The 27,952-nt window shown below is 39.6% G+C and overlaps 1 protein-coding gene across 1 annotated transcript; it reads right to left on the bottom strand.

Moving 5' to 3' along the window:
- Nucleotides 1-21: 21 nt before the first annotated feature.
- On the bottom strand, nt 22-27,952 carry FAM162A (family with sequence similarity 162 member A). Its single transcript, XM_032406661.1, has 5 exons — nt 27,765-27,952; nt 9,047-9,169; nt 6,481-6,589; nt 2,687-2,795; nt 22-293 (listed from the first exon to the last, which is right to left on the bottom strand). The coding sequence occupies exons 1-5, from the start codon at nt 27,796-27,798 to the stop codon at nt 201-203; spliced, it is 468 nt and encodes a 155-aa protein (XP_032262552.1). The 5' UTR covers nt 27,799-27,952; the 3' UTR covers nt 22-200.

Here is a 27,952-nt window from a genome sequence, read left to right as displayed (position 1 = left end):
TGGATCCAAGCCACAAAAATATAGACAAGCCATTTAAGGAAATTTATTTGTCCCACTATATCAGAAATGGGGGAAATTATAAGTCTGTGCAAACCACACTTTCATGAAATGGATCCTCATACTGTATTCTTTTTAATACAGGCTAATTGCTGCAACATTATTCCTGCAATTTCAAAATCCAGCCAACACGGATACCTCTGCTACTCTGTTTTGGCTTTCAGAGCTGCTTCTTCTCTCAGGCGAGCTTTTTTTTCTAAGTTCAGCCTTGTTAAAGACTCGTTTCTTTTGACAGCCTAAAGTGAAACAAATTTGAACAAGTGATTATTTATGTGGGTTTGGGAAGAATGTCATTACCCTACACTGATGTCAGCTGATTAACTAGGGCAGCGCAGGCCCAGAGTGCTCTGCCATGGGCACACTGAGCCCAGAAGCCCCCTCCGTGTGCCTTCTGCTTCCTCTAAAACTGCACAGTCCTACAGTAGCCCATCCAGTCACGCACAAGAGAAATGCCACACCCTCTACCTTCTCTTTCTTTCTGGCCTGTTTCTTTAAATCTAGCTTCTTCCCTTATCTTTTCCCTTTTCCTCTCTTTAGTATTGAATACCTTTTTGTTTCCATTTCTATCCTTTTTTTCCTTTTCCTTTTCTTTGTTGCTACCATTTTTCCTTCCCCAACTCATTTGTATACTTTCATACCCTTCTAACTCCTTACTCCTCTTTTACCAAAAATATTCAGCTTTGGGGATCCCAGACTTTACCAAATACTGTGATTGATGACTCTCAGCAGTATCTATCCCACTGCTCCATCCTTTGACAGCAAACAGCAGTGGGGGAGAGACAACCACCCTCTTCCCTTGTTTCCCTCCATGTGACCTGCTACATGCCTGTGAAGCTTATATAAGCAGACCAGTTTCAAAAGTTCTATACCAAATAAACTAGCACCCTATATATAAGGAGGGATTTTCTTATATCTGTGTAATTTCACATGTAACGAATTAGGTATGGGAAGGGAGAGGAGAACGGGAATGGTAAGTTGATGGTGAGGACAAAATATGATGGCTAATTTTCTCTTCCAAATAGCAGTAAGTCTAAAAGTTCTTCATTCTAGTAACATTTACCAACTTGTAAGAAATCGATAGTTCCACGTAAAACAAATGAGATGGTTTTCTGGCATATAAAGGAGAGAAACTCTCTTGAAGTACATGGTGTATACCCTTAGATGAGGCTAGAAGAAATCCCAAGGGGTAACTTGTTTCTAGAGTATTTAGACTCAGCTTAGTATAATCAAGTATACAAAAGCAATGCAGACTTCTTGGAATTCTAGAAGCCCCTATGTCCTGTCCACATGCTTCTGTAGGTTTCAATCTGAGAACTAAGCATGAGAAGTCAAAGAGGAAACCAGAAGAAAATCTGAAGTGGGGTAGAACAGAGATGTCAAAAGAACTTCACTCAGTCCTGCACACTTGTCCTTCATGCTCCCATAAGGTCAGTCTAAATGGTCAGTATTTTCCACTCCAGAAGTCTGAAGAGAGCCAGAAGTTCATTTCCTTTTACTCTGCACTCACTGGGGATAAGGGAAGTCAGTTACTGCTGAGTTGGTAGAAGAACCTCTTTAATATCTGATAATAGATATAAGACATCTCTTTGTACATGGAAGCTGTGATATATAAAATTAGACATGGTATTAAAATAAGTGTTTGACCGGTGCTGCTGCATATTAAAAAAACCCTATATTTTAATCACAAGATAGTATTATATGAGTTTGGGAACTTGCAAACTTGGCTCTAAATTTTTATCCTGCCACTTACTAGGTATGTGACTTTGGGAAAATGATTTAGTATCTCTAAGCTTCAGGTTCCTCTTTTATAAAGTATGGGTAATAAGAGAACCTACTGCTTAGGTTCTCAGGGTATTGTGGTGAGTTTAACAGTGCCTGCTATATAATGGGCCCTTAGTAAGTGGGAGCAATTTCACTATCACCTCAATTAGGTCTAGGTTCAAACTCTGGCTCTGCCATTTAGGAGATGTGTGACCTTGGGCAAAGTAGCAGAGCTTTCTAAGCCATGTTTCCTCATCTATAAATGAGGTCCTAATAATAGTACCTGTTTTGTCATGCTATTGTGAGGTTCAAATGAAAGAAAAGCCAAGTGCCTAGAAGACACTGAGTATTCAATTAATGATAGCTATTAATAATGATGTAGGTTAAAACAAATATTTCTGCCTTAACTGCCTCTGTACTTGTTTAGGAGCTAGTCCTTACACATATGGCCCAGTGTGGCTGAGCTTCAAATCCAGTGACTAGAAGGCTTACCAGGGCTAAGGCAGCTGGAGCGTGGATAAATATGCCCATGTACTGGAAGTGCTTTACAGACATGCCGGTGTCGTCATTAAATACACCAGGGACATTTTTCTGGCTTCACATTATTTATGACATCTGTGATAACTAAACGATTTTTTTTACTTTATGCAAAACTAATTTAGTCCTTTACCTTGCCAAAATTAGGATATGCTATTTATGCCCAGGCATGACATCCCAGGTTTGTCCCTGCTGTGTCTCATTTTGTTTCTTATCATTTCTCATGTAGAAAGTAGCCCCCTCTTCTCAAGAGAATAAATATGAGGGTGAACCCCTAATTTCCTTTAGATCCTTTGTAGAAAACAGAGACAGAGAGGCAGTCCATGCTCACCTTCTTGCCCTCAATAACCATCCAGAAGCATCCTGCCACTGTCAGGGCAATCATTGCATAGCTGACCTTCACCCGGATCTTGTTCTTTGCAGCATCAAGCATCTCAAACCTAGTAACACAATGAGATTATGAGAGAAAGTTAACTTTTCTCTTTCTGAAGTGGCCAGTAGGAAATAAAACTCTGTGTACCACAAATCAGAAGTGGAGTGGTACCACAAATAGAAAAAAAAAAAAAAAAGATGGGGGCCTGGAAATCTTGTAGGATTTTGGGGAAGATGAGGCATTTTTACAACTCACTTTAAACTTACTAATAACATCCAGTAAGATAGCACAAACTTAAAAGTAAGAAAAAGAGAAGAAAGCGTGAAGACAGAAAGTGGATCCAGGAACAAAGGGGGAAAAAAGGCAAAGCATATTAATCTATGCTTGCTATGGTGGTCCCCAATTTTGGCTTTCAAGTTTCACATCAGTAGCCAATGCTAAAAGTGAAAATAGGAGCTGTTTCTTCCTGGGGTTCTTAAGAAGATGTTATATGATCCAGTGATTGTCTAACAATATCCTGACAACAGATATTCCAATGAGCTTCATGAGTTTCGTGTATTTCAACACAAATCACAATTCAGAAAACAAATGTGGGAGAAAGTTAAACAATATGCTCTTTATACCCAAGTTTTTGCTCTCTGCCTTGAACCAGGAATAGATTTAATAATCTAAATCTAATACTTAGATTTAGAACCAGGAATAGATTCCAGAGACTATCTGAAACAGCAGAAAGATCCTTTAAGCAATGCTCCCTTAATGTTTACCTTTTAACTAATGTTTTGCTGAAACTGCATGACAGTGAACTTGAGACTGTGCTCTTTGGCAAGTACTTCTTTGAACCTGTCCACTGAATGCAGACCCAGGTGCCTTAACAGAAAATTGAGGACTGGATTATCATTCTGTGTGAAAGCTAAGAGGCCTACCAAGGAAGAGTCTAAAGAGAAGGCCACTCCACCTTTGTGATTCTGTATGTAGGCAGTGAGCTGTGGTTCTGTTACGTGAGTCTAGTACATCCTCAGGGCAAGGCACGAAGAGTCCAAGTGGACCCTTGACGCAGCACTGGCCTAGTCAGTAGGGGTGTAAATAGGAAGTGATTATCTCTAGATGATGGGATGAAAGTGCTAACTACCGTGTTTCCTTTCTTTTTTTCCCCAGATTTTTAACACACATTACTTTTGAAATCAGGAGGAAAAAAGTACTTTAAAAATGCTTGGGGGCACCTGGGTGGCTCAGTCGGTTAAGCGGCTGCCCTCCGCTCAGGTCATGATCCCAGGGTCCTGGGATCGAGTCCCGCATCGGGCTCCCTGCTCTGCGGGGAGCCTGCTTCTCCCTCTCCCTCTGCCTACTTGTGTTCTCTATCTCTCTGTCAAATAAATAAATAAAATCTTTAAAAAAAAAAAATAAATAATAAAAATGCTTGGAAGGAGGCACAGGGTCCAGGCATTGCAGGTGGTAGGAGAAGCCTGAAAGCATAGACATTGTGATATAAGAGCTGGGACCCAGTGAGGCAGCAATGTAAACGGAGTTCTCCAGGCACTGAAGCTGGGCCTGCAGGGTGGTGAGAGGAACCAGGGACAATTGCTAAGAACAGTGAATTGCTCTATTAAGAGCATCTGAGAGCCCACCAACCATAAACTAACTACCCATGTTGACAATATTTTATGTGAACTGGCATGTCCAATTAAAGTGCTGTGATACTCCTGAAAAGTAATATATTTTACTTTTCATTAGAAGTATTCTACATTTTGGGGCCCCTGAGTGGCTCATTCAGTTAAGCATCCAACTCTTGATTTTGGCTCAGGTCATGATCTCCGGGTCGTGGGATCGAGCCCCACATCGGGCTCCTCACTGAACGTGGAGTCTGCTTGGGATTCTCTCTCTCCCTCTGCCCCTCCTCCACCCCACTCTTGTGCCAGTGCTCTCTCTCTCTTAAAAAAAAATTTTTTTATATATTAAAATTTAAAAAAATTATATATATATAATGTATTATTATGCATATAATGTATTATTATACATTAAAAGTATTTTACATTAAAAAAGTAAAATGCATTTAAATAAGGTCATGAGGTTGCCCTCCATGCTATAGGAAGCAATCAGAATGGACAAGTTAAGCAGTGCCTGTTCAGAACTACCAGCATATGGATGAACACTTGTCCAGGCTCAGAGCAGAACATTCTAGGGTGACTCGGTAGTAATTTGGGCTTGAGGGGGATCTTGGAACCACCCCCCAAGGCAGACTGAGGAAGGTGTTCCATGGTAAAATCTATATAGCACCTATTAGGACCATGGGTATGCAGCAGCTTGTTTTCTCCTGGAATATTCAGGAAGAAATTAAGACACACGCAAGAACTTATTATCAGGGGCGCCTGGGTGGCTCAGGCGGTTAAGCGTCTGCCTTCGGCTCAGGTCATGATCCCAGGGTCCTGGGATCGAGCCCCACGTCATGCTCTCTGCTCAGCGGGAAGTCTGCTTTTCCCTCTCGCTCTGCGTCTTCCCGTGCTCGTGCTCCCTATCTCTCGGTCTCAAATGAATAAATAAAATCTCAAAAAAAAAAAAAGGAACTTAATATCATTGTTATTTCCAGCTTGCTTTTGTTTTCCAGGAGAGTACACTGTCACTTTAGCTAAGAAGGACCGGGGCTTTCCTGCTGAAATAATTTTAGTGAAAATAATGTGCTATTTAATTTGATAGGCAGAGGCAGAATGGCTGTTAAAGCCCTTGTAAACAAAAAAGCAAATCACACTTCTCTTCCTGGGAAAAGATACCCTGAATGAACTCAGATCGTTTAAAATCATGCCTTGAAACCAGAAGCCAGAAGGTCCAGGAACAGTTTCTCACCAGAAGGGAATGTCTAGGAGCTTTGTCCCAAGTCCCTGTCTCTGAAAAGGATGACGCCCCACAGGGGAGATTGCACCTGCTTCTCAGCATCTCTCTTGGCCAAGATGCAAATCAATCAGGGTCTTTAACATCAGGCTGGAGCAGTGGTCTTCAGTCAGGGTTTTTTTTTGTTTTTGTTTTTTGTTTTTTGACCCCCCTGGGGACATTTGGCAATGTCTGGAGACCTATTACACTGAGTGTTACTGGCATCTGGGGGATGAAAAGGCCAAGCAAGGGTGCTGCTGAACATCCTACCATGTACACAACAGCTCCCACCAACAAAGAATTATCTGGCCCAAAATGTTGATAGCACTGGGGTTGAGAAACCCTGGGTTAGAGGAATCCATACTTATCCACAGACTCTGAAAAAGTCCCAAGATCCGAGCTAGGGCTGGGTTTAAGGAAGTTGGTGACAGGGACAGGCAGCATGCTTTTTGGGATCCCAGAAAGAGAATATGTTGCTCTTAAATACTTTTATGCCTATTGTTGAATACTTTAGTGGGTTTTGTAGAATATAACTATTATTTATTGTCAATGGTACCTAACTGATATACCCAGATTAAAAATAAGCTAAGAACAGTGAATATCACTGCTTAGTCACATTTCTGTAGCTCGGAGAGGAAATCAATCAGTTGACTTCAGAGTACCTGACAGGTCTCCACTAGGCACAACATAACATATCAATGATAAGATACAAGATTTTCCAGCACTGTTTTTACTGCAAGTACTTGCCAAAGAGGAAACATTTTGAGAAGTGAAAACTATTCTAAAATTTGGTTGAAAGTTTTTAAATAGTCAGACTCAGAGGAACTGTTTTGCCTTTGAAATCAGTGAGAAAGAAAAAGCTGCTTATAACCCCTATGTTTAGTACTCACGAGACAGTCTCTGGGATTTCATCTTCCTTTTTGAAGCGACCTGACCATACCAGGATCTTCCTCTCCCAGTGTGTAGGTTTGTGTAATGGCACTCTGTGGCTGTAAGTGTCTATGAGAAAAACAAGACAAGATTCCTTATTTGAGCTTATAACTCTCAAATTTAGCAATTAAAAACATGCTATTTATGCTCTTTAGCTATTCATGAAACAGAAACATTGAGAAACCTCAAGCTAATTAGAGCTTTATTTGAATGGAATTTCTTAGGATGCCTCATTTCTCAAACGAGGTTCCAAAATTCTGTAGAGACTGAGGTAAAATAAAAGTATTATTTCCTAGCCATTGAAAGTTGAAAGAACACCATGTTAAACAAAGATATAAAGGTTAAGAAGAACTAAGAAGGGAACAATGAGAAGCTTATTTGACTTCAGTAGAAAAAGAAAAAGGTTATAAGGTAAAATAAGATTACAAAAGACCCTGAATGCCAGGCTAAGCTTTTTAAACCTGATTTCGGAATCACTGTACACTTTGAAGCAAGGAAGAAGTTAATGTTTTAGAAGATTAATCTGCATAATAGATGGAAGAGAGAAAGGAAGAAGTTAATGTTTTAGAAGATTAATCTGCATAATAGATGGAAGAGAGAAAGGAAGGATAGGACAGAGTGGGCAACAAGTTCAAATGGGAGGTTGTAATGCAAGAAAGGTGGTATGGTCTGAACTGGAGTTGTAACGGTGAGAACAGAGACAAAAAAGTCCATCTGAAGGTGACTGAAAGGATTTGGAGGCTGATTAAATTAAGACAAGGAAGGAATCAAAGAAGAACCTCAAACTTGAAGGAGTAAGACAACAGCAGTACTGTTAACCAAGATAAGGAGACTGTGAAAAGAACCAGTTAGGAAAAGAAAAGGCATGAATGGCATTTTATATAATATCGAGTCTGAATTTATGCCATCTGAATAGGTTTCATTAATGAAGTCAAAGTTGAGATAATCATTGGTGCAAAGGGAGAGCCAGTGAAGGTGATAAAGACCCAAGAGAGGAGACAGGAGAAAGGCGCAGCAGAGGAAAATGGAGTGGCCAAAGAGGCAGACGAATAAGAAAGGCACACAACAGCAGACTGGAAGAGAAAGTCTTTCAAAAAAAGGAGAAGTCACTAAAGGAGCAGAAAAAGTTAGGGAATCACAGAATGTTAGGGTTAGAAAGGACCCTGGAGATAATCTCATCCAACTTCCATGTACTGCCTACATCTCTTGCAGACAGACCATCTCCTTCACTGCTGCCTACACGACATACTCATTCCCACCTCCACACCTTTGCTTGTGCTGTTCTTTTCACTTATTCAGAATGCAACAGCAAAAGGAACTGGAAAGTCACTAGGAAAAAAATCCATAAAAAACTGATGGTGAGAAAAGAGGTTTAGAAGTACAGAAATAGCATTGCTGTAGTTTTATCTTTTAACCCTTCCAGCACTTGGCATAGCTCTATAGTTGTTATTTTTTTGTTGTTTTCATTTTAAGTACATTAAAGACAATTTGGAAAGTATAGATGTAAAAAAAGAAGATAAAAACTATCCCTAATGCTCCTGTCATAGCATAATCATTGTATTTCTATTTTGGTAGTGTTTCCTAAGTCTTATCCCCGTAAGTATGGGGATTTATATGTGTATTTATATAAATTTATATATTTATATGTGTATCATGCTATGCTTACACACGATATAAACTTCTGTATCCTGCTTTGTTCACTGACATTATGACAAACATTTTCCATGCCAATACATGGTATTTACAAGCACCATTTCCAACAGCTGCACAATCCCATCAAGTAGATCTAACATACCTGATTAATCATTCCCAGATTATCTGACATTTAGATTAGTTCTCATTTTCCTATTACATATAAAATATGGGAACATCTTTACACTCAGAGCTTTTTTCTACATATAGGGATTATTCCTGAGGCTAGATCCCCAGAAATGAAATACCAGGTTGAAGGGTATAAACATTTTTAAGCTCTTGATAAATATTCTTTGAGGATAGTTCTTTTCTATTTACCAAGACCTGCCTGACCCTAGTATACTCCCATGAAGAAGTAAGAAGCAAATAGCTCATGGGACCCTACAGTTTATATATTATACTCCTTGTTTCCACAGTGGACAGTGACAAGGGTTTGAGTTAAGAATAAGACTAACGATGGCTGAAATTAATGCCCAAGCCAGAGGCTAGCCCTAGTTATACTGTACCTAAAATATCATTTCCCAATTTGGTTCATCTTTAGGGTTCCTTAAAAGACCAATTCTAGATCACTACTTCATTTGATGCCTCTATTCTCCAACAAAAAGCTCCAATCTAATCCTGGAAACAAGAGATAAAAATGACAGATGAGGAAAATGAAGAAAGCATTGCTTCATATGAGCCAATATAAGTACAATTTGGGAGGCATGAACTATAAGATAGGGTAGAACATAGGAACCCCTGGGACAACCTGTCTTTTAGGTTCTTTTGATTCCAAGTTGTTTCACTCTTTGGGAACTGCTTAGTCTATAACTGGAAAAATGAATAAAAACTTACAGGGTGGAGCTTTTGGACTTTCTTGTGGTTTGGCACAATATCCATTTATTCTCTTCAAGTCGGAGTTTCTGCTAAGTCTTAGAGATGAGGAAGCACCTCTTTCATATAACCTAAAATAACTTCCTAGAAAAAACAGAAAAATGTTTCAGAGAAAGAAAATCTAATGTTGTCTCAAAATAAAAAATGCCTACAGAGTATATATTTCATTTATAAAAATTAACTCATTTAAAAAGTGAATATACTACTCTATGTAAGACACACGTATTTAAAATATGATACTTGGTCCTATTTTAAAATATACATGTTTATATTATAAGTTAGAAATTTATACTATAGGGGCGCCTGGGTGGCTCAGTCGTTAAGCGTCTGCCTTTGGCTCAGGTCATGATCCTGGAGTCCCGGGATCGGGTCCCACATTGGGCTCCCTGCTGGGTGGAGAGTCTGTTTCTCCCTCTCCTACTCCCCCTGCTTGTGTTCCCTCTCTCACTGTCTCTCTCTCTCTCTCTCCGTCAAATAAATAAATAAAATATTAAAAAGAAAAAGAAAAAAATTTATACTATAAACATTTTATCAGCTGTAAGTTTTATAAAAGTACTTCTGACATGTATCTTGTCATAACAATGGTTCTGGTGGAAATATTACATACTATAGCACTGGGCAGTTTAGGTAAAGATTAGAACCTCCCACAAGTGATAAACCAGGATGCCAAGTTGTCAATACTACTCTGGTAAATTCTGGGTAGGCTGCAATGGCCAGCAAGAGGTTCAAGAAAGCCTTCTTCCACTGAAGCCATAATTCTCCAACTGGAAATCAAATTTAGATGTAATCATGAATTGTGTAAAATTTTTAAATTATATATTTAAAAATGTATAAAACTGTATTATATATATAATTTTAAAAATCTAAATTCTAAGTACACATAGGGATCAGTATTATAAATCTCCATTGTACTCACCACCCAGTGTCAACAACTAAGCCAATAAATATGGTTTCATCTGAACACCCCCCCAACTCCCTACTGAATTATTTTTTTATTTTTAAAGATTTATTTATTTTTGAGAGACACAGAGAAAGTGAGAGAGTTGGGAAAGGGGCAGAGGGAGAGGAAGAGAGAATCTTCAAGTAGACTCTGTGCTGAGCGCACAGCCCAACATAGGACTCAATCTCACAACCCTGAGATCATGACCTGAGCCAAAATCAAGAGCTGGATGCTCAACTGACTGAACCACCCAGGTGACCTCCTACTGAATCATTTTAAAGCAAATCCCAAACATCCTATTTAGTTCATCTATAAATACTTCAGTATGCATCTCAAAACAGCAACTTCTCAAAATCATTATCCAGAATACCATTAGCTTAATTAAAAAATATTATATCCTTGATATTAGCATATTATGATCAAATAAATTTCCCCAATGGGCTTATAATTTCTTTAATAGTTGGTTTATTCAAAATAGGGGCACACTGAATATGGTTGATGTGTCCTGTAGAGATCTCCCCTTCCTTTCTTGTTATTTGTTGAAGAAGCTAGGTCATTAGTTCTACAGAATTTCCCTCATTTGGGATTTTGGGGATGGTATCCCCTTGGTGTTGTTTAACATATTCTTCTAAGTTCTTTTTCTTATAAACAGATTTTTGAGGCTTCATCAGATTTAGGTTAGAATTTTTAGCAAGCACATGCACAGGTGGTGCTGCGTACTTCCTACTGTATCCTACTATACTGATCCTACTGTATCAGTCTGACTCATACCTTATAAAGACCTCCCTCAACCTTTCATTTAATGTTTTTAGCAGACATTGATGATGTTACCTAGATCTATTATTTCAATATGGGTTGTAAAATGGTCTTATTCTACATTAACTATTTGATTATCCTAAGGTAAAAGTCCACAAGAAATGTGGAATAAATGCTTGGTTCTTTCCCTTTGCCAGTTTTCAAATTAATGGATTGCTTTCCTTGCAGCCTCCACAGGTGATCTTTTGTTTAAAAATAACACGGGGCGGGGGCACCTGGGTGGCTCAGTTGGTTGAGGGTCCAACTCTTGGTTATGGCTCAGGTCATGATCTCATGAGTTGTGGGATTGAGCCCCATGTCCAACTCCACGCTCAGCAGAAGGTCTGCTTAAAGATTCTCTCCTTTTGCCCCTCCCCACTCTTATACATGCACACTCTTTCTCTCAGATAAGTGGATAAATCTTTTTAAAAAATGAATAGAAATAACATAAAGAACTCTTGCATTTTAACACATGTACCCCAGCCCATTTCAGTCATTTTTCTTTTTGATACTCAGTCTCATTTTTAGTCATTAGGGACCCTTCTATGTTGGCTCCTGAGTACTTTCAACATGTGCTCAGTGATCATTGATAGCCTCCTCACTTTCTGACATGATATTACAGATTCATTTTGAATGCTTTCTGCCCCTGATTTGGAATCAGACATTCCTTTAGTATGCTCTGGTTCCTTTAAAGAAGAAGTATTTTTAGAGATGCCTTAGGAAGACTCATTGTTACTGAGTTTGTCATTGTTTCCATGCCTTCTCAGTGAACAAAACTAGGAAATGCATTCATTCTTAAAACAAATGTATGCTTAAGAACTTAGTTTCAGGGGGCGCCTAGGGGGGCACAGTCGGTTAAGCGTCCAACTCTTGGTTTTGGCTCAGGGTCGTGAGACTGAGCCCTGCTTGCATTGGGCTCTTCACTCAGCTTGGAGTCTGCTTGAGATTCTCTCTTCCTCTCTCTCTGCCCCTCCTGCTCATGCTCTCTAAAATAAAAATAAATGTTTTAAAAAAAACTTAGTTTCAGTTAGCCACTTTTACCTTCAGCCTTAGCATGAAATTTTTAAATCAGTCATAATTAATCAGAAGTCAAAGCAGAGACAGCCAGAAATAGTTTTGATGAGGGTGAGAGGAAAGGGGGGGTGATTCTGAGTATGGGAGTCATGGTACAAGAGAGAGACCAAGGCTGGTGTAGGATTCAGAATCAGAAGCGCCCTACAGTCCTAGAACATGGAAAAAGGGGAGCGCTATGAAGTACAATGGAACAGAAAAGAAAGCTGGAAAGGCACCAGTGATAAATCTGATTAGTGTCCTGGCACTGCCTAATGCTCTGTGTAACCAAAAAAGGAATGCCCAAGACTTGCCTTTAATGCAAGAAGAATGTGCTCTCACAGCTATGTGGATAAAAGCTCACAGGAAAGTTCAAGTAGTTTTTAAAATCTATTTGTTAGTAGACAAATAGTCTGTACCTTTGCAGTTCCAAACTTCAACTTGGATATCTTTGTAGCTTCCGAGTTGGAGCAATAAGGGGAGGCAAAAGAGGGAATAGGAGTAAAATATGGTTAGAGGTGGACTTCCCAAAGCTGGTGACAAACATGATTTCTTCACTTTTTTTCTCTTGCTGTTAAAAAAATTTAAATGTAACAATTTAAAAGATACTACTATAGACTTTATATTTTATTTTATTTTTTTAAGATTTTATTTATTTGACAGAGAGAGAGAGACCGCGAGAGAGGGAACACAAGCAGGGGGAAGTGGGAGAGGGAGAAGCAGGCTCCCCGCTGAGCATGGAGCCCGATGCGGGGCTCGATCCCAGGACCCTGGGATCATGACCTGAGCTGAAGGCAGATGCTTAACGACTGAGCCACCCAGGCACCCCCTTCTATAGACTTTATATGGGCATATGTTTATATTTGTGTAAAGATTTTTAAAATAACACTTACTGACACATACATAACTCTGTATCATAAAAGTTATTTTTTTTTAAAAGATTTATTTATTTTGGGGGGGAAGGACAGAGGGAGAGGCAGAGAATCTAAAGTGGACTCCCCGTGACCCTAAGATCATGACCCAAGCCAAAAACAAGAGTTGGATGCTTAACCGACTCAGCCACCCAGGTGCCCCAAATTCATCCTTTTAAAGTGTATAATTCAGTGGTTTTTAGCTTATTCACAAAGTTGTGTACTGACCACTACCATCTAATTCCAAAAGATTTTCACCATCCCAGAAATATGTTTCAAATTTTGATGAGGCCCAACTTATCCATTTTTTTTTTCTTTTGTTGCTTGAGCTTTTGGTGTCATATACAAGGTCACAAAAGCTTCTATGTTATCTTCTAAGAATGTTATTGTTTTAGTTTTAACATTTAGGTCTGATCAATTTTGAGCTAATATTGGTATATTATGTGTGGAAAGGATCCACCTCCATTTTTCTGCAGGTGGATATCCAGTTTTCCTAGCACCATTGGTTGAAAAAACAATTCTTCCCCCTGTTGAATTGTTTTGGCACAATATAGAAAATCAATTGACCATAAATGTGAGGGTTTATTTCTGGACTCTCAATTCTATTCCATTAATCTATAGTCCCTTGTATTCTATCTATGTTGTATTAGCTTAGTGGTTACCTAACCATTGGACAGGGACGTCCTTCGATGCTTTCCACCAGCAAGTTTGCCAGCCTTTGCCAAAGGGCTTCATGTGCCTGTTGCAGCGTGCTCTGGGGTGCGTCGGGAGAAGCTGTTCCCAATGAATTAGCTGAGTCAGGTGAAAACCAGGCAAGCCCAGTGAGTGGGAGTTTCCAGGGAAGTGCCAGACAAGCTAATTGTAACAATTCTTGGGGGCTGGGGATTTTAGGGAGCTCCAAATCCATTCTCTTCAGTGCCTGCTAGAACTGCAGGTTTTCATTGAGAGGCTATTCATTTTCAAGGCTACTGTGAAGCTGACAGGAGATAGAAAACTGTTAAAGCTATTATAAAGCTTGCTGTTCTTACCATGTTTAAGTCATTTTTCTTGGATAAATGCTACTCAGATTGTCACAAGCCTCTGGTTATTTACTAGTTCTGAAAAAATTGATTTTAAGAATTTTTCACAGTGTTTTCATTGCTTTTATTTTTTTTAAGATTTTACTTATTTGAGAGAGAGAGAGTGTGTGTGAGCAGGGGAGGAGCAGAGGGAGAGGGAGAAGCAGACTCCGCACTAGGCACTGAGCCGATGCAGGGCTCCATCCCACAACCCTGAGATCATGACCTGAGCTGAGATCAAGAGTCGGATGCTTAACCCACTGGGCCACCTAGGTGCCCCTCATTGCTTTTATACAGGAGTGGATTTTCAGAGATCCTCTTACATACCAGAAATTGGAACCTGTTTATATAAAGATTATGGTTATTTGCCCTCTGATTTCTTTCATAAGGGGCCACATTTATTTCATTTTCTGTCTGTAATCCCAGAAGGCCTTGCCCAGGTCTGGGTAACCACCCCACCACTGCCACCTAGTGGTAGTAAGTGTGCACCAGGAGGAAAGTAGATCAATCACCGTGTAATCCATCTCCGCTCCTTTTCTCATTTTAAATGTGGATAATGTAGTATTTACTGCACCAGGACTGATTTGAGGGTTAAGTGGAAAAACAAATGTGAGAGCATTTGGTAAGACGCTTGAAACACAGCAGGCCCTCTAAATCTTAAGTTTGTTTTTTGAAGCGCTACTTAAACTAGTAATTTTCAAAACATTTCCATAGCACTTTTCAATTTTACCCCTAAAGTGGTCAGAATTTCTCACCAAGGCAACTTTATGCAGTTACTAGGGCATGAAGATATTCTATAAAACTTTACAATAGTTTTTCATAGCTCTAGGGATTAAAACAAAATGCTGTAATGCTGTGATTCTCAAACATCAGTGTGTGTCAGAACCACCTGAGTGGCTTGTTAACACAAAGCACTGCGGACTCCTACCTCTACTTTCAGAATCAACAGTGCTGGGGTGGAGGCTGGGAATCTGCATTTCTAACAAGTTCCTAGGTGAAGCTGCTACTAATGATTTGAAACTACACTTTCAGAACCACTGTGTTTGGGTTTTTTTTTTAATCGTGGTAAAATATACATAACATAAAATTTGCCATTTTTAAGTGTACAGTTCTGTGGCATTAAGTATATACACACTGTTGTATCACCATCACCACCATCCATCTCTAGGACTTTTTCATCTTCCCCAGGGAACCCCTTATTTATTGTGACCTACAAGGCCCCATCTCACACCAGCCTGCCCCATTCCCTTCTTGCAGGCACTGAGACAGAAAGGAGCAAGGTTAACTGGCAGTGAGCTACAAGGTCCACAGGAAGCAAAAAGAATCTGTAATTATTTTCTTAGGTATTGCCTTTCCCCATCCCTCTTAATTAGAACACAGGCAATTCAGGAGAAGAAAAAACAGGGTGCCTCTCAGCTCAGTTTGGGTAATAATGATAAGGCAAAAATGCTATCATGTACCCCTAATTATTACCAGTCACATAAATACATGTTTGGAGATATTCACTCAACAAATAATAACTGAGTACCTACTGTGTGTCAGGCATTGTTCTAGACAATATATAAAACATAAAAATCTATGCTAGTAAAACTTACATTCTACTGGAAACAAAGTATATATACATATGCGAGCATGCGCACACACACACACACACTCACACACACACAGATAGTAAATGAACACTGAAAACAAAGAGAAAAAATGAACACTGGGAACATGACATGAAGTGAAGTGTTTGTGTGCTAGGAATGGGGTGTGTGTAGGAGATTTTAGGTAGACTAGTAGGGTGAGTTCTCTTTGAGAATGCCACTTTCGAAGGAAGTGAGGGAGCTAGCTACGCAGATATCTGTTGGCAGGATATTCTAAACAGAAACAACTGTTACATGCAAAGGCCCTACAGTGGTTCTAGGAACCACAAAGAGGAGGCCAGTGTGGTTGGAACAGAGTAAGGGGAGTAAGATCTGAAGTCAGAGAAGTGTCTGGGGTGGAGGTGAAATTAGGGACTTGAAGGCATGAGAGGTTTACCTAGATCAGAAAATATCTCCCAACATTTTTCTTACTACAACCTCATACTGGATGCCAATCATTTTTACCTCCCTAAAGTATAAATGTTAATTAAAACATGCAAATATGATCATATTGTTTTTACATTAGATTAGATTGTTTTACATTACATTAGAAATAACAAATGTAAAAAATTTTAAAAAACTGAAATCACTAAAGAAAATTGTTAAATACTTGTGATTTCAGTTATTTTGCAGTTACAAAAAAAAAAGCATATAAAAGTTTTAGTATCATTAAGACTTCCTCTTCTGTCTCAAAGAGATAACATATATTGCCCTACAGACATCCAAGCCAGAAATTTTCCACCCTCTGGTGAATCACAATTAAAAACAAACCAACCAACCAAAAGAAAAACAGCCCTTTAACCCTTTGGCTGCACTTGCAGCTTGCCCCTGGCTGACAGTTCTGGATCCCCCCGGCCCTAGCAGGAAGTCAAGATGAATCCTCACTGCTGCCTCTACAGATGGGACTGATGAATGGCTGGTTAACCTAGAGCAGAGGTTCTCAAACTTTAGTGTGCATCAGAATCACCCAGAGGACTTTTTTTTTTTTACCATTTTGAATATAAATTTTTTTTATTTTATGATGTTATGTTAATCACCATTCATTACATCATTATATCATTAGTTTTTGATGTAGTGTTCCATGATTCATTGTTTGCATATGACACCCAGTGCTCCATGCAATACATGCCCTCTTTAATACTTACATCACCAGGTTAACCCATCCCCCCACCCCTCTAGAACCCCCAGTTTGTTTCTCAGAGTCCATAGTCTCTCATGGTTCGTCTCCCCCTCCGATTTCCCCCCCTTCATTTTTCCCTTCCTACTATCTTTTTTTTTTTTTTAATAGATTACTGGAACCCAGTTCCAGAGTTTTTGATTCAGTGAGCATGGGTGGAGCCTGAGAATTCTCCTTTCTAACAATTTCCCAGGTGATGCTGTTACTGTTGTTCTGGGGGCTCACAATTTGAAAACCAGTACCTTAGAGGTTTTACTAGAAGCTGGAGGCTGTAGTAGGTCAGATGGGATGAGGCTGGTTCAAGTACTGGCTTTTGCCTTGTTGTCCCTTCCTTTCCATAAAAAGCCTTTCCAACCTCATGATGGACAGTGCAGAGAGGTGGAGATGCCTTTTTTTCTCAGAATCTTTCAAGACACTCCTGGAGAGAATCATCAATGATGTGAGCTGAGACATGATAAATGAAGGTTCAATGAATGCTGTGGGAGAAAGAGGTTTTTATTTTTATTTTTTTTTAAAAGATTTTATTTATTTATTTGAGAGAGAGAGAGAATGAGAGATAGAACATGAGAGGGGGGAGGGTCAGAGGGAGAAGCAGACTCCCTGCCAAGCAGGGAGCCCGATGCGGGACTCGATCCCGGGACTCCAGGATCATGACCTGAGCCGAAGGCAGTCACTTAACCAACTGAGCCACCCAGGCGCCCCAAGAGAGAAAGAGGTTTTTAGATGAACTAATTTAGTGTTTTATAACCTGTGTGAAGATCAGTGGCCAAGTGTGTTTTAAGTATGTTGCTAACTATGAAGGCGCTAATGATTTGCTTAAAAATAAAATCATGGCATTTGTCAAAACCCATAAAACTGTCCATCACAAAGACCTTTAATATATGCAAATTTTAAAATATCAAGCGGGATGTTGGGAGAATCCAGAATGGAATGCAGACTGTGACAAATGTATCAAACTGTATTAGAAATGTATAACATGACCTAACCTCACAACCTTCAAGGTGGGGAAAAAGCTGACCTAAGTAACTTTGGAAAACATCATTTTGACTGGAAACTGTAAGACTAAAGACAGAAAGAATTATACATAAACACTGTACTCTAGTTGGCAAATTTGTTTCTTATAGAAGCATGGGTTAACAATCCTGAAACTACAAGTAGGCTAGGACTGAACAAATAAGTAAATAAGTGATAGATAATGAGAGCCCAGAGAAAGAAGTTCCAAAAGCAAGGATAGAAGGCTAGAATGAACGTGGTGCTGGATCAGTCAGAGAATTCAGTATGAACTCCTTTAGCTTTACATAGCTGTTTATTAATGTATATAAATAAACATATTTATTTGTTATATGTTATTTGTACGTATGTATGTATATGGAGAGATGATAGACATAAGATATAGACATAATCCTAAGTATGTGTGTACACATGGGTTAGTATACATACATGTATTTCCTAGCTCTACCCAGCGGAAGGACCTGGAATCAGTGACACTTCAGTAGGAACAAGCACACTCAGTGCCTAGATCTTGATTTCCAAATACCATTATCTAATAAAAGGAACTAGGGCTCCTTGGAGAAAAATGGCTGATTCTAGGCTGAAGCAGAGAGAATACAAGATGAGTCTAGAATACCCTGTAGGGCCAGAAAGGAAGTATTCAAAAAACACAAGGATGTTTTCAGATAGGGGCATGCAAAGGGACATAGGAGCTGATCTGATACGGCCTAACCTGGAATAATTTGAGCAACAAAATAACACAGTAATAGATTATAACTTAAGGTTATAATCCATATTGATATAAATGATAACTGAATATATAAATGAGGGAGAAGGGACAAATCTCCCCGTTTGGGAAAAATCCCAAATACATGCAGATACTCTTCCCTCCTGGATTCCTTTCCCCTTGTGGGAAAGTGTGAGTTGGACTTAGCGACTTGTTTCCAAAGAACAGAGTATGGGAAGAGAAAAACAGTAACTTTACAAGGAAGAAACAAACTGACCAAGGTTAAAATCACCAGTCATACATCATGTGGATATCGTGTACCGAAAGAAGGACACTTGACCTCTGTGCTAGTTATTCTGTCCTCAAACTCATAACTCTAGTCTCATCATGAGAAAACATCAAACAAACCCAAACTGAGAGACATTCTACAAAATATCTGACTCGTATTCTTCAAAACTATCAAGATTTTGAAAATCAAAGGATGTGAAACTGTCACAGATCAGAAGAGCTAAAGAGACATGACAACTAAATGGGATGTGGCATCCTGGAACAGAAAATGGGACATCAGTAGAATAACTGGTGAGACCCAAATAAAGTCTGTCCTTTAGCTGACAGTAATATACCAATGTTAATTTTTTAGTTCTGACAAATATACTATAGTTATACAAGATGTTAACATTAGGGGCAAACGGGTGAGAGGTACACAGAACTCTTGTACTATCTTTGCAATTTTTCTGTAAATTAAAATTATTCCAAAATAAAAATATTTTTTAAAATGAGTACTTGGATATTAATTATATCTTGCTTTTACTTTATACATGTTTTATAAATATTTTATAATTACTTGACATTTATTCTTTTTAAAATTAGCAATAATTTGATGTTATCTCTATAAAAATGTCATTCTCTCACTTGCACTCCAATATGCTTTTGGAACGAGACAGAAAAAGAAAGGAATGGGGTATAGTAGGAAATGTGCCCAATTCAGGGTAGACAAAAATGAAGGTCAACTGACTAATGGACATTGGTGGAAATGAGATGAGAAAATTATACATGTTGGTATGTATCTTGTCACACCTTGCTATTCTCAAATGTGGTTGACATCGCCTGGGAGCATGTTAGAAATGCAGATTCCTGGCTCCCACCTCAGACCTACAGAATCTGAGTCTGCATTTTTATTTTTGTTTTGAGAATCAGATCAATTGTAAATCTCAGGACGACAAAGCTAAAGGTACATAGGAGCTGATCTGATTATTTATCCTGACAATTGCAAAGCTCATACACCCTTTAATAAGATATCCAAATGATTCATATGAACATTAAATTTCGAGAAGCAAATAGATACCCACATTCATTCAACAGTTGATGAGTACTTATTATGCGCCAGACACATGGAAACCAATAACACATATTCTGAAGTCTAGAACAGTACTATTTACTCAGCCTCAGCTGGGAGCTTCATAGAAATACAAATTCTCGACCCCACCCCAAACCTGGAGTGTGGCCTAGAAAAATGTTTTAATAAGCCCTCTAAGTGATGCTTATGCGTACTAAAGTTTAAGAAGGAGTGTTCTAGAAAAGTGAATTTCAAATTTTGCATATAGGAATCACCAAAGTAGCTTTAAAAAATGCACAAGGCCATCCAATTAAATCCCAGTGTCTGGGAGCAGGACTCTGGCATAAATATTTTTTAAAATTCTCTAAGTGATTCTAATGTGCTGCCATGTTTGAGAATCAACACGATCAGCTAGAGTCCCTGTTGGAGCACAGGTTACCTGGATGACCAGGGCACCTCCAGAGCTTAATACTGGTCTCTGGCAGAGTTCAAAATCCCTCTTTTCAACAACTAATTTACTGAAAAGAAGCTCTGCTTTATTTCTAACTTCTGCATATCAATAACATATAACTCATTACATCGAAAGTTTGGAATCTCTGTAGAGTTGTATGCGCAACTTTCAGATTTTACGAGAGTATGCAGACCCATACACTACTCAGTACTTAATGACATGCACTGTGAATTGTTCTACAGTTGCCTGACCTCCTCTTCCCCTTTGGAAAAGGCTGTATTTCACATCCCTCCTCCATCCTCCACAGCAGCTGACTAACCCTCACGGTTAAAAGACCACTGTCTGATTAGCTCACAATGAATGACCAGAGCCCACCAGGCTGATCCTACTGCACTGCTATAAGACTGTTTGCCCAACCACCTTCTCTTTTCCTACTGTTAAAGAAGGCTGGGCGCCACCGTGACCCTGGCTGGGAGAAGCAGCTTGTTTCTGGGGAACAATGTTCCCTTTCCATGTCCTATGGAAAGATTTTTTAATCTCAATACTTAGCCAGTTCTCATGTTAGCCCACACATGCCTATTTAATCCTCCTAGAATTTAAATAGGATATTGCTAGTCCTAAAAGGTTTGCTGTGATAGGAAAGGGCAAGTCTGAGGAAGGAACATTCAAAGTTTGTTTTGAGAATCAAATCAATTTTAAGTCTCAGGAGGACAAAACTAAATGTATGCTTATCCTGACAACTGCAAAGCTCATACACATACACCCTTTAATCGATACTATATTTTATATCATTATGATGAAATTGTATGTCAAATGTTTGTAGCTGCTCAGCAGACCTAGAAGGAAGAATGACTAAGTTAGGGTAATTATCTCGCTTAGAGAAGTGAGAGATCTTATTCCTACTCAGAACTCATTTAAATTAGAGAAACCACACTATAAACAAAGCTGGGCTACTCTAAAGGCCGGCCACTAGAAAACAAACGAATGAACCTGAGATATTAATTTACTCTGAGTTTTTCCAATGATCAGCCTTGATTTCTCCTATCTGCAATTATTCTGAAAAGGATGGAATATTTTGGCTTCACACTGTGATTTGCCCAGCTCTTGTTTGCAACAGAGATTTCCAAATCTGCCTGCCAGGCTCCCAAGGCTCAGAAACCTAACTGCATTCTTAATGAGGTCCATGCTGATGTTCTAGGGCTTGGAATAAGTTAAGACACTGGCCTAACTCATTCTGGCTCTGGGTACTGTGCCTATCCATGCTTCCCCCACAGTGAAAGTCCTTTTGTCTGCCAAACTCCCAAAAGGATCTGGCAAACAGGCAGAGCAGTTTTAAGCAGGAAAAAAACAATAACAAGGGTTATTTCATAAAGTAAATCTGAGTGCAGAATGCAGGATGGGCCAGGGCGAGGGACGAGTAGGGGTAAAGGGAGCAGGAGTTGCAAGACATAAATATGGAAACCTCCTTTTAGGTGGTGTCACAACGCTGTGGTTCAAGTGGGTTCCTTAAAGGAAATAAGACAGCTATAGGTCCTAATGGAGAGGATCTAACAGATGTGAAAAATACTGGGGGAAGAAAAATGGCAAGATTGACATTATGAACTTTTGTGGGCTGGCTAGAACCCTAATCACCATTTGTAACATTGCTTCTATGGGAAAAAATTTTAGAGTTCAAAAAAATAGATTTATAAATAGACCTTTGGTACCTGGCCAGTTTTTTAAGTGGGGAGGAAACTCTGGAAAAAGTCTTGCAATTCTATGTATCTGGTGGCCACACTTCAGTGAGATGGGCCATTTCTTGGTGATTTTTTTTCCCCCTCCCATCAACACTCCAGCCCATTCCCAATAGTGGTTATTTGAAACTCTCTTGGCCTTAGCTGTTGACCTAAATCTGCTTTTTGACAGAAACTGATTCCCTACTTCTCCATCTGTTTTCTCATCCTTCCCTGCAGCCTTGTAAGAACACTAGGCCTTCCTGCACTCTAAACTAGTGAACTGTTCCGTGATCCCTCTTACTGAGGGATGTTGTACCAAACTTAGCTCACCACCTCTAGATCCTTCCCTCAGCCCCTTTCCTGCCAAATGTCTCCCTGCTCTTAAATAAACTTTAAATTATACAAGTAACACTTGCTCATTACAGAAAATTCAGAAGCTTAGAAAAAAGTATGAAGAAAAATAAAAACACCTATAATCACATCATCCAGGGATAGATAACAACTTGGTGTATCTTTCCCAGACTTTTTCCTATGCTTATATATAACATACACATTTTTCATAATCGAGTAATACTACATCTTGCTTATGTCCAAATACTTTTCCAAGATATTAATTAGAAAATACTTTTGATGGCTATACAACATCCAACATATGGATATAACCTGAATTCAATCATTCCCTTAACTGGATGTTTCCAAATTTCACTATTACAAATGAACAGTTTTCTACATAAATCTTTGATGGCATTTCTGATTATTTTCTTTTTTTTTTTTTTTTTAAAGACTTTATTTATTTATTTGAGAGAGAGAGAATGAGAGAGAGCACATGAGAGGGGGGAGGGTCAGAGGGAGAAGCAGACCCCCTGCCGAGCAGGGAGCCCGATGCGGGACTCGATCCAGGGACTCCAGGATCATGACCTGAGCCAAAGGCAGTCGCTTAACCAACTGAGCCACCCAGGCGCCCTCTGATTATTTTCTTATATAGAATCCTGGTAGTGCAGGGTTAAAAAATATGAGCCTTTTTAAGAATAGAACAATTGTTTTCTAGAAAGGCAGAACCGATTTATACTTCTACCTGTAGATGATGAGAATTCTTGTCTCATTATACCACAGTGACACTGAGGGTACGCTATCTTTGACAGAACAATCACTTGTTCTCAACAGTTCCTATAAAATACTAATCTCCTTCCTTTTGTAGTTCAAATGACTGAATAAGTGGCATGTATTTAACTTGCTACCTTGGCCTCACTTCCCACACATTTTACTATAATGTTTCTTCCCCCACTCATTTTACTAAAATTGCTCTAACATTAGTGATCTCTTTCTAGTCCCATGACTATGTTTTTTAACTCTCATCATTAGCTCATTTGATTCTACTCTTCTCATCTTTGAAGCCATTTGACTCTACTCATCTCAGCCTCTGGCAAGGCCTCTGTCTCTCCTAACGTTACACTGCCACATTCTCTCCCTTCATGTCTGACCTCTATGATCTACATCTTTTTTTTTTTTTAAAGATTTTTATTTATTTATTGAGAGAGAGAGAGAATGATAGAGAGAGAGCATGAGAGGGAGAAGCAGACTCCCTGCTGAGCAGGGAGCCCGATGCGGGACTTGATTCCGGGACTCCAGGATCATGACCTGAGCCGAAGGCAGTCACTTAACCAACTGAGCCACCCAGGCACCCCTATGATCTACATCTTTAATGTCCTCTTTGCCACTTCCTATTACTTACACTATGTCAGGCCTGCAAGATTCAGTCTTTGCCTCTATCCCACATTCATCTGCCTCAGGGAGGAATCCCCTTTGTCCCCTGGTCTTTGACTGAGAGGTCCCACATTCGCCTATAACTCAATGCCACTGACCACTCAATAATGTGTGGACCCTCTCTGCCACAGCAGTATCCCTTCTTACCTTTCTTATTTCAGACAACAGGGCAACACTCCTTCAGCCCTCCACCTCAAAAACTTCAGTCTTCCTTTAATCACCCTAGGTCTCACGGAGCCACACCGATTTCTTCAAAAACACTTCCTAGATATATTCTTTTTTTGGCATTGCCATCATCACCTCACACATGGATTTCTGTAATATCTTCACGGGTCGTAGCTATTCGTGTTGTAGGTAGCAACCATGTTAATTTTCCAAAAATGCTTCTTTAATGACTTCTGCTGGAAGGCTTCCTTTTTGCCCAAATTCAAGTGGTCCAAAACCCTCAAAAGGCCACACCGTATCTATTACTTCCTGACTGAAATCCAAGGTAATCTTCCTCCTTTCACATCCTCTCCAGACCCATTACTGCCCCTACTTTTGCTCCTCTCTCCCAGACCTTCTGTTGCAACGAAGCCTTCAGTAATTTTAACCTACACTTTGATTCCTTTGTTAAAGCCAGTGGTATGTTGGGTCTTGGGAGGAGATCAGTGAGGAAAAGCCCTGATTTGTAGTGTTTTTCAATAACCCTCAGCATGGCAGATTTTAAGCTACCAATGTAACGTGACTAATTGGGAAAAGATGTGCACAAAGCCAATAGGAACTGGCTCCATAGCACCACGGCAGCACTTAAAATCTGTTCTGCAATCCAGAACTTAATATATACTGTCTTGCATAAGCTCTCCAGATGTATTATATAGGTATATTCGTTCACTGCAACAAACTCCAGCCCTAGGGAAAGTGGGAGTCCACACACTTTAGAGCTTTCATCCTGTACAGGGCACACAGTGTGTGCTCAATAAAGACCTGTTGACAAGCCCTGGAGGGAGTGATAAGCAAAGCCAAGGAGCAGGAAAAATGGGCATGTACTCATTTAGGGTTGGTTAGCAAAAACAAACAGAAATGACAATGAAGGAGCAGAATGTAGGGGAAAGAAAATCAGAATGGGAGCCAGGAGATATTGGTTATGTCCCAGCTTTGTACGTAGGACTCTTCTGAGGTCAAGTCAATTCCCCTCTGAGGCCTTAAGTTTCCTCATCTATAAAATTAGGGGGCTAGACTACATGACTTCTACCTTATCTCTTGATTCTAATGTTGTGGAATGTCAGTTAAACTGACAAGGATGCTGTCCATGGTCCACTGTATTGGTATAATATAATAATAAAATCATTTTAAAATCTGTTGGTAAGTCAGCAAAGTTTAGGACAACAAAATTTTTCTGAAGGTGTGAAGAAACATTCCTGTAAAGCCATTCTATTCTTTTGACTTAATTACTCTGTAGAAAGTAATAACTGTTCCTGCTCGTGCTCGCTCACTCTCTCTCTCTCATAAATAAAATCTTTTTTAAGGTTTTTATTTTTTTGACAGAGAGTTAGAGAGCACAAGTAGGCAGAGCAGCAGGCAGAGGGAGAGGGAGAAGCAGGCTCTCCGCTGAGCAGGGAGCCCGATGCAGGGCTCCATCCCAGGACCTTGGGATCATGACCTGAGCTGAAGGCAGACGCTCAACTGACTGAGCCACCCAGGTGCCCCATAAATAAAATCTTTAAAAAAATAATAATTATTCCAAAGAATATCTACTGCCTCTCTGTGAGCTGGACACTGATAAGTGCTAAGGATTTAGTAAAAACAATTCAGTCTTTACCCTCATGGAACTCACAGGAGTATGGGTCAGTAGCCATTTAGTTCCAAATCACTCTATCAGTGCCTTTTAACTTAAGGAGCACAGATTGCTCTAAGGAATGGTTGCAAGCTATAGATCCTCTCTTCCCAAAACATAAAAATATGAATATAATTTCAGAGGTTCACAGGACCACTCATCTGTGAAGGGGTCCAAGAACCACAAGTTAACAACTTTGACCTATATCTCCAGCTACATCTGCAAAATGATAAATTTAAAAACCTACATTCTGTTTGCTAAGAAAGTACAGCAAAGATTTCCAACAGAAATAATTCAAAAAAGGTCCATCGTTTAAAGGATTAAGCTTTGGCTATTTGAAATTTCACTCACCTAGAGTATCCTATTCCAAATAATATTCTGGATAAATGAAGCATGCCTAGACTGGTTTCTATTTGATCTGCGATTCCTTTGGTTAAGGTTGCCTGATAAATCAGTCTTCTTACTTGAAAATCCATTTGCACATAAATGTGTGCTTCCATTTCACAAGTATATCTGCATTTCATGACTCTTCCATTTCACATCAAACTCAATTAACCATGACAAACACAGTACACACATATCCTGAATAAGCATCTTGAATGAAACAAAGGGCACAAGTTCCTGAACTAGAAGGCACTCACTCATTTCCTGGCTCTAACATTTTATGGCTAAATCTTAAACAAGTCATTTAACCATCTGACCTATGTTTACTCACTTGTACATTGGAGAATGGATGATAAGACTTACCTAGGAAGGGTACTATAAGAAATCAATCAAGTAAAATAACATATGTCAAAGTATTAAGCTTTAAAATAGACACAAGTGGGTGAAAGGGCAAATTGCTTAGAGTTGCTCACAAAACATCAAACATTCAAAGAAGGTCCTTTGGAAAGAGTTCGTCATGTAACATTCTTAGTGGATCTATCTGGAATAAAATAAATTGTTCTTAAAATGCTCAAGGAATTTTGTTTTGATTGAGTGGTCAATAGTGAGGTTCTTAAATATCAAAAGTCTGTAAAGAGGCTTTGGAATCTTTATAATGCCTAAATATGTTTTCAAGACAGGAAGATAAACTACTTAAAACCCTAGGGTCTTAGTTCCTATGTAGTCAAAGTCCCTTTCAGTCAGTCTATTTTAGCTTTTTCCAGAGCAATGATTCTTTCACTTACCTTGTAACAGCTAACAGGTCAAAAGGATGTACACAAAAGACTTTAGGTAAATTAGTCCAACAAAGCTGAACAAATCAATGAAATCAATCTTTTTTAGTGGAGGGAATGTTTATTTTAAAGGAAGTATATAATATTCTTTTGTTTGAGACATGTTTTCCAGTCCATTCTCCATTGGAACACAAAATAAGAATATAAAAGATAACTTTTTCTTACATTACTTCATTTACATTTGCAATGCACATTTACATTATTTCAACAGGCAAGTTTGGGGCGATTCTTCCTTTAAAATTTGAAATAAACAACTCTTTAATAATTTGCTACCAAGGAATAAAAGATCAGTCATTACACCTTATCAAAGCTCATAAAGGTGATCAAAAGTGATTTGCCCTGGTGCCTAAAAAAAAGCCAAGCGGCATTTTGATTTCTCAGCCCCTACTAAGCTCTGTTGGTTCCCCAAGAAGACGAAGACAAATTAAGTTTTGACTCCAAATACCCATTACACAAATGTCTACTAGAAATATAAACTGCAGATTCTACGTAACACTTTCCTCCAAAAAATTCAAAGCACTTAATCGTAGAATTGCTTAAAAGAAATGTATCCCCCATTTTAGGAAAACAATTACTATTATTCTGTAAGCCCTTAAATCCCTTTCCTAATCAGACACTAAGTGGGTAGGAAACCCTAGACTAAAGGTTTTCTCTGAGAGCCGGGATAAACTCTTGAGATGGCGGGGGGCTGGGGAGACTCAAGACTCAAGGAGAGCTACGGACGGGAGAGGTTAGGGTGAAAAGCTGAATCAATCAGACAACGGGGAAGTTCTAGGGATGGCAGGTGCATTAAGAACTGAGTTCAGAGGCTACTGGGGATGGGGGTGGGTTGATAAGGATCGGGGAGCAAGGGCTCGTTAAGTTGGTGGGAGCTGGGTGGATGGAGGGCCAGGCGCGATGGTCACTCTGGGCCAACCCCCACTACCTGCTTAGCAGTTGCTCGCTCAGCCTTTGCTCTTTCCCATTATCGGGGTAGGACTACGAGCCACTTAAGAGTGCGCGATGAAACCGAGCAACTACCAGATTTCGGGAAGCTGCAGGATTCCTCAATCTCCAGCAGCCAAGCTGGCTTCCCAACCTCCCCGAACCCGGCCCGCGTCTCACCCGCCGCCTGGCGCAGGCCGCGCAGGCTCCCCATGGCTGCCTACTCCGCTGACCCGACAGCGCCTCCCGGGCGGTGACAGCGCGGGAGCACTCTATGTTACCAAACGCCCGCAACAGGAAAGAGGCGGACGGCGCAGGCAGGCAGGACTAGGGCTACTTGAAGGCGGACCGAGCGGGTCGTGCGTGTT

The sequence above is a fragment of the Phoca vitulina genome, unplaced genomic scaffold (genome assembly GCF_004348235.1).
Source record: "Phoca vitulina isolate PV1807 unplaced genomic scaffold, GSC_HSeal_1.0 scaffold8, whole genome shotgun sequence".
Classification (NCBI taxonomy): domain Eukaryota; kingdom Metazoa; phylum Chordata; class Mammalia; order Carnivora; family Phocidae; genus Phoca; species Phoca vitulina.
Note: the sequence above shows the minus strand (reverse complement) of the source record. Positions and strands in the feature narration are given on the sequence as shown.

Coding starts and splice junctions, on each gene's coding strand:
- FAM162A (XM_032406661.1), bottom strand. CDS start 27,798: ATGGGGAGCCTGCGCGGCCTGCGCCAGGCGGCGG. Junction 9,170..27,764: donor CGGCCTGCGCCAGGCGGCGG/GTGAGACGCGGG, acceptor TGTTTTTTCTAG/GAAGTTATTTTAGGTTATAT. Junction 2,796..6,480: donor GAAATCCCAGAGACTGTCTC/GTGAGTACTAAA, acceptor TTGTGTTACTAG/GTTTGAGATGCTTGATGCTG.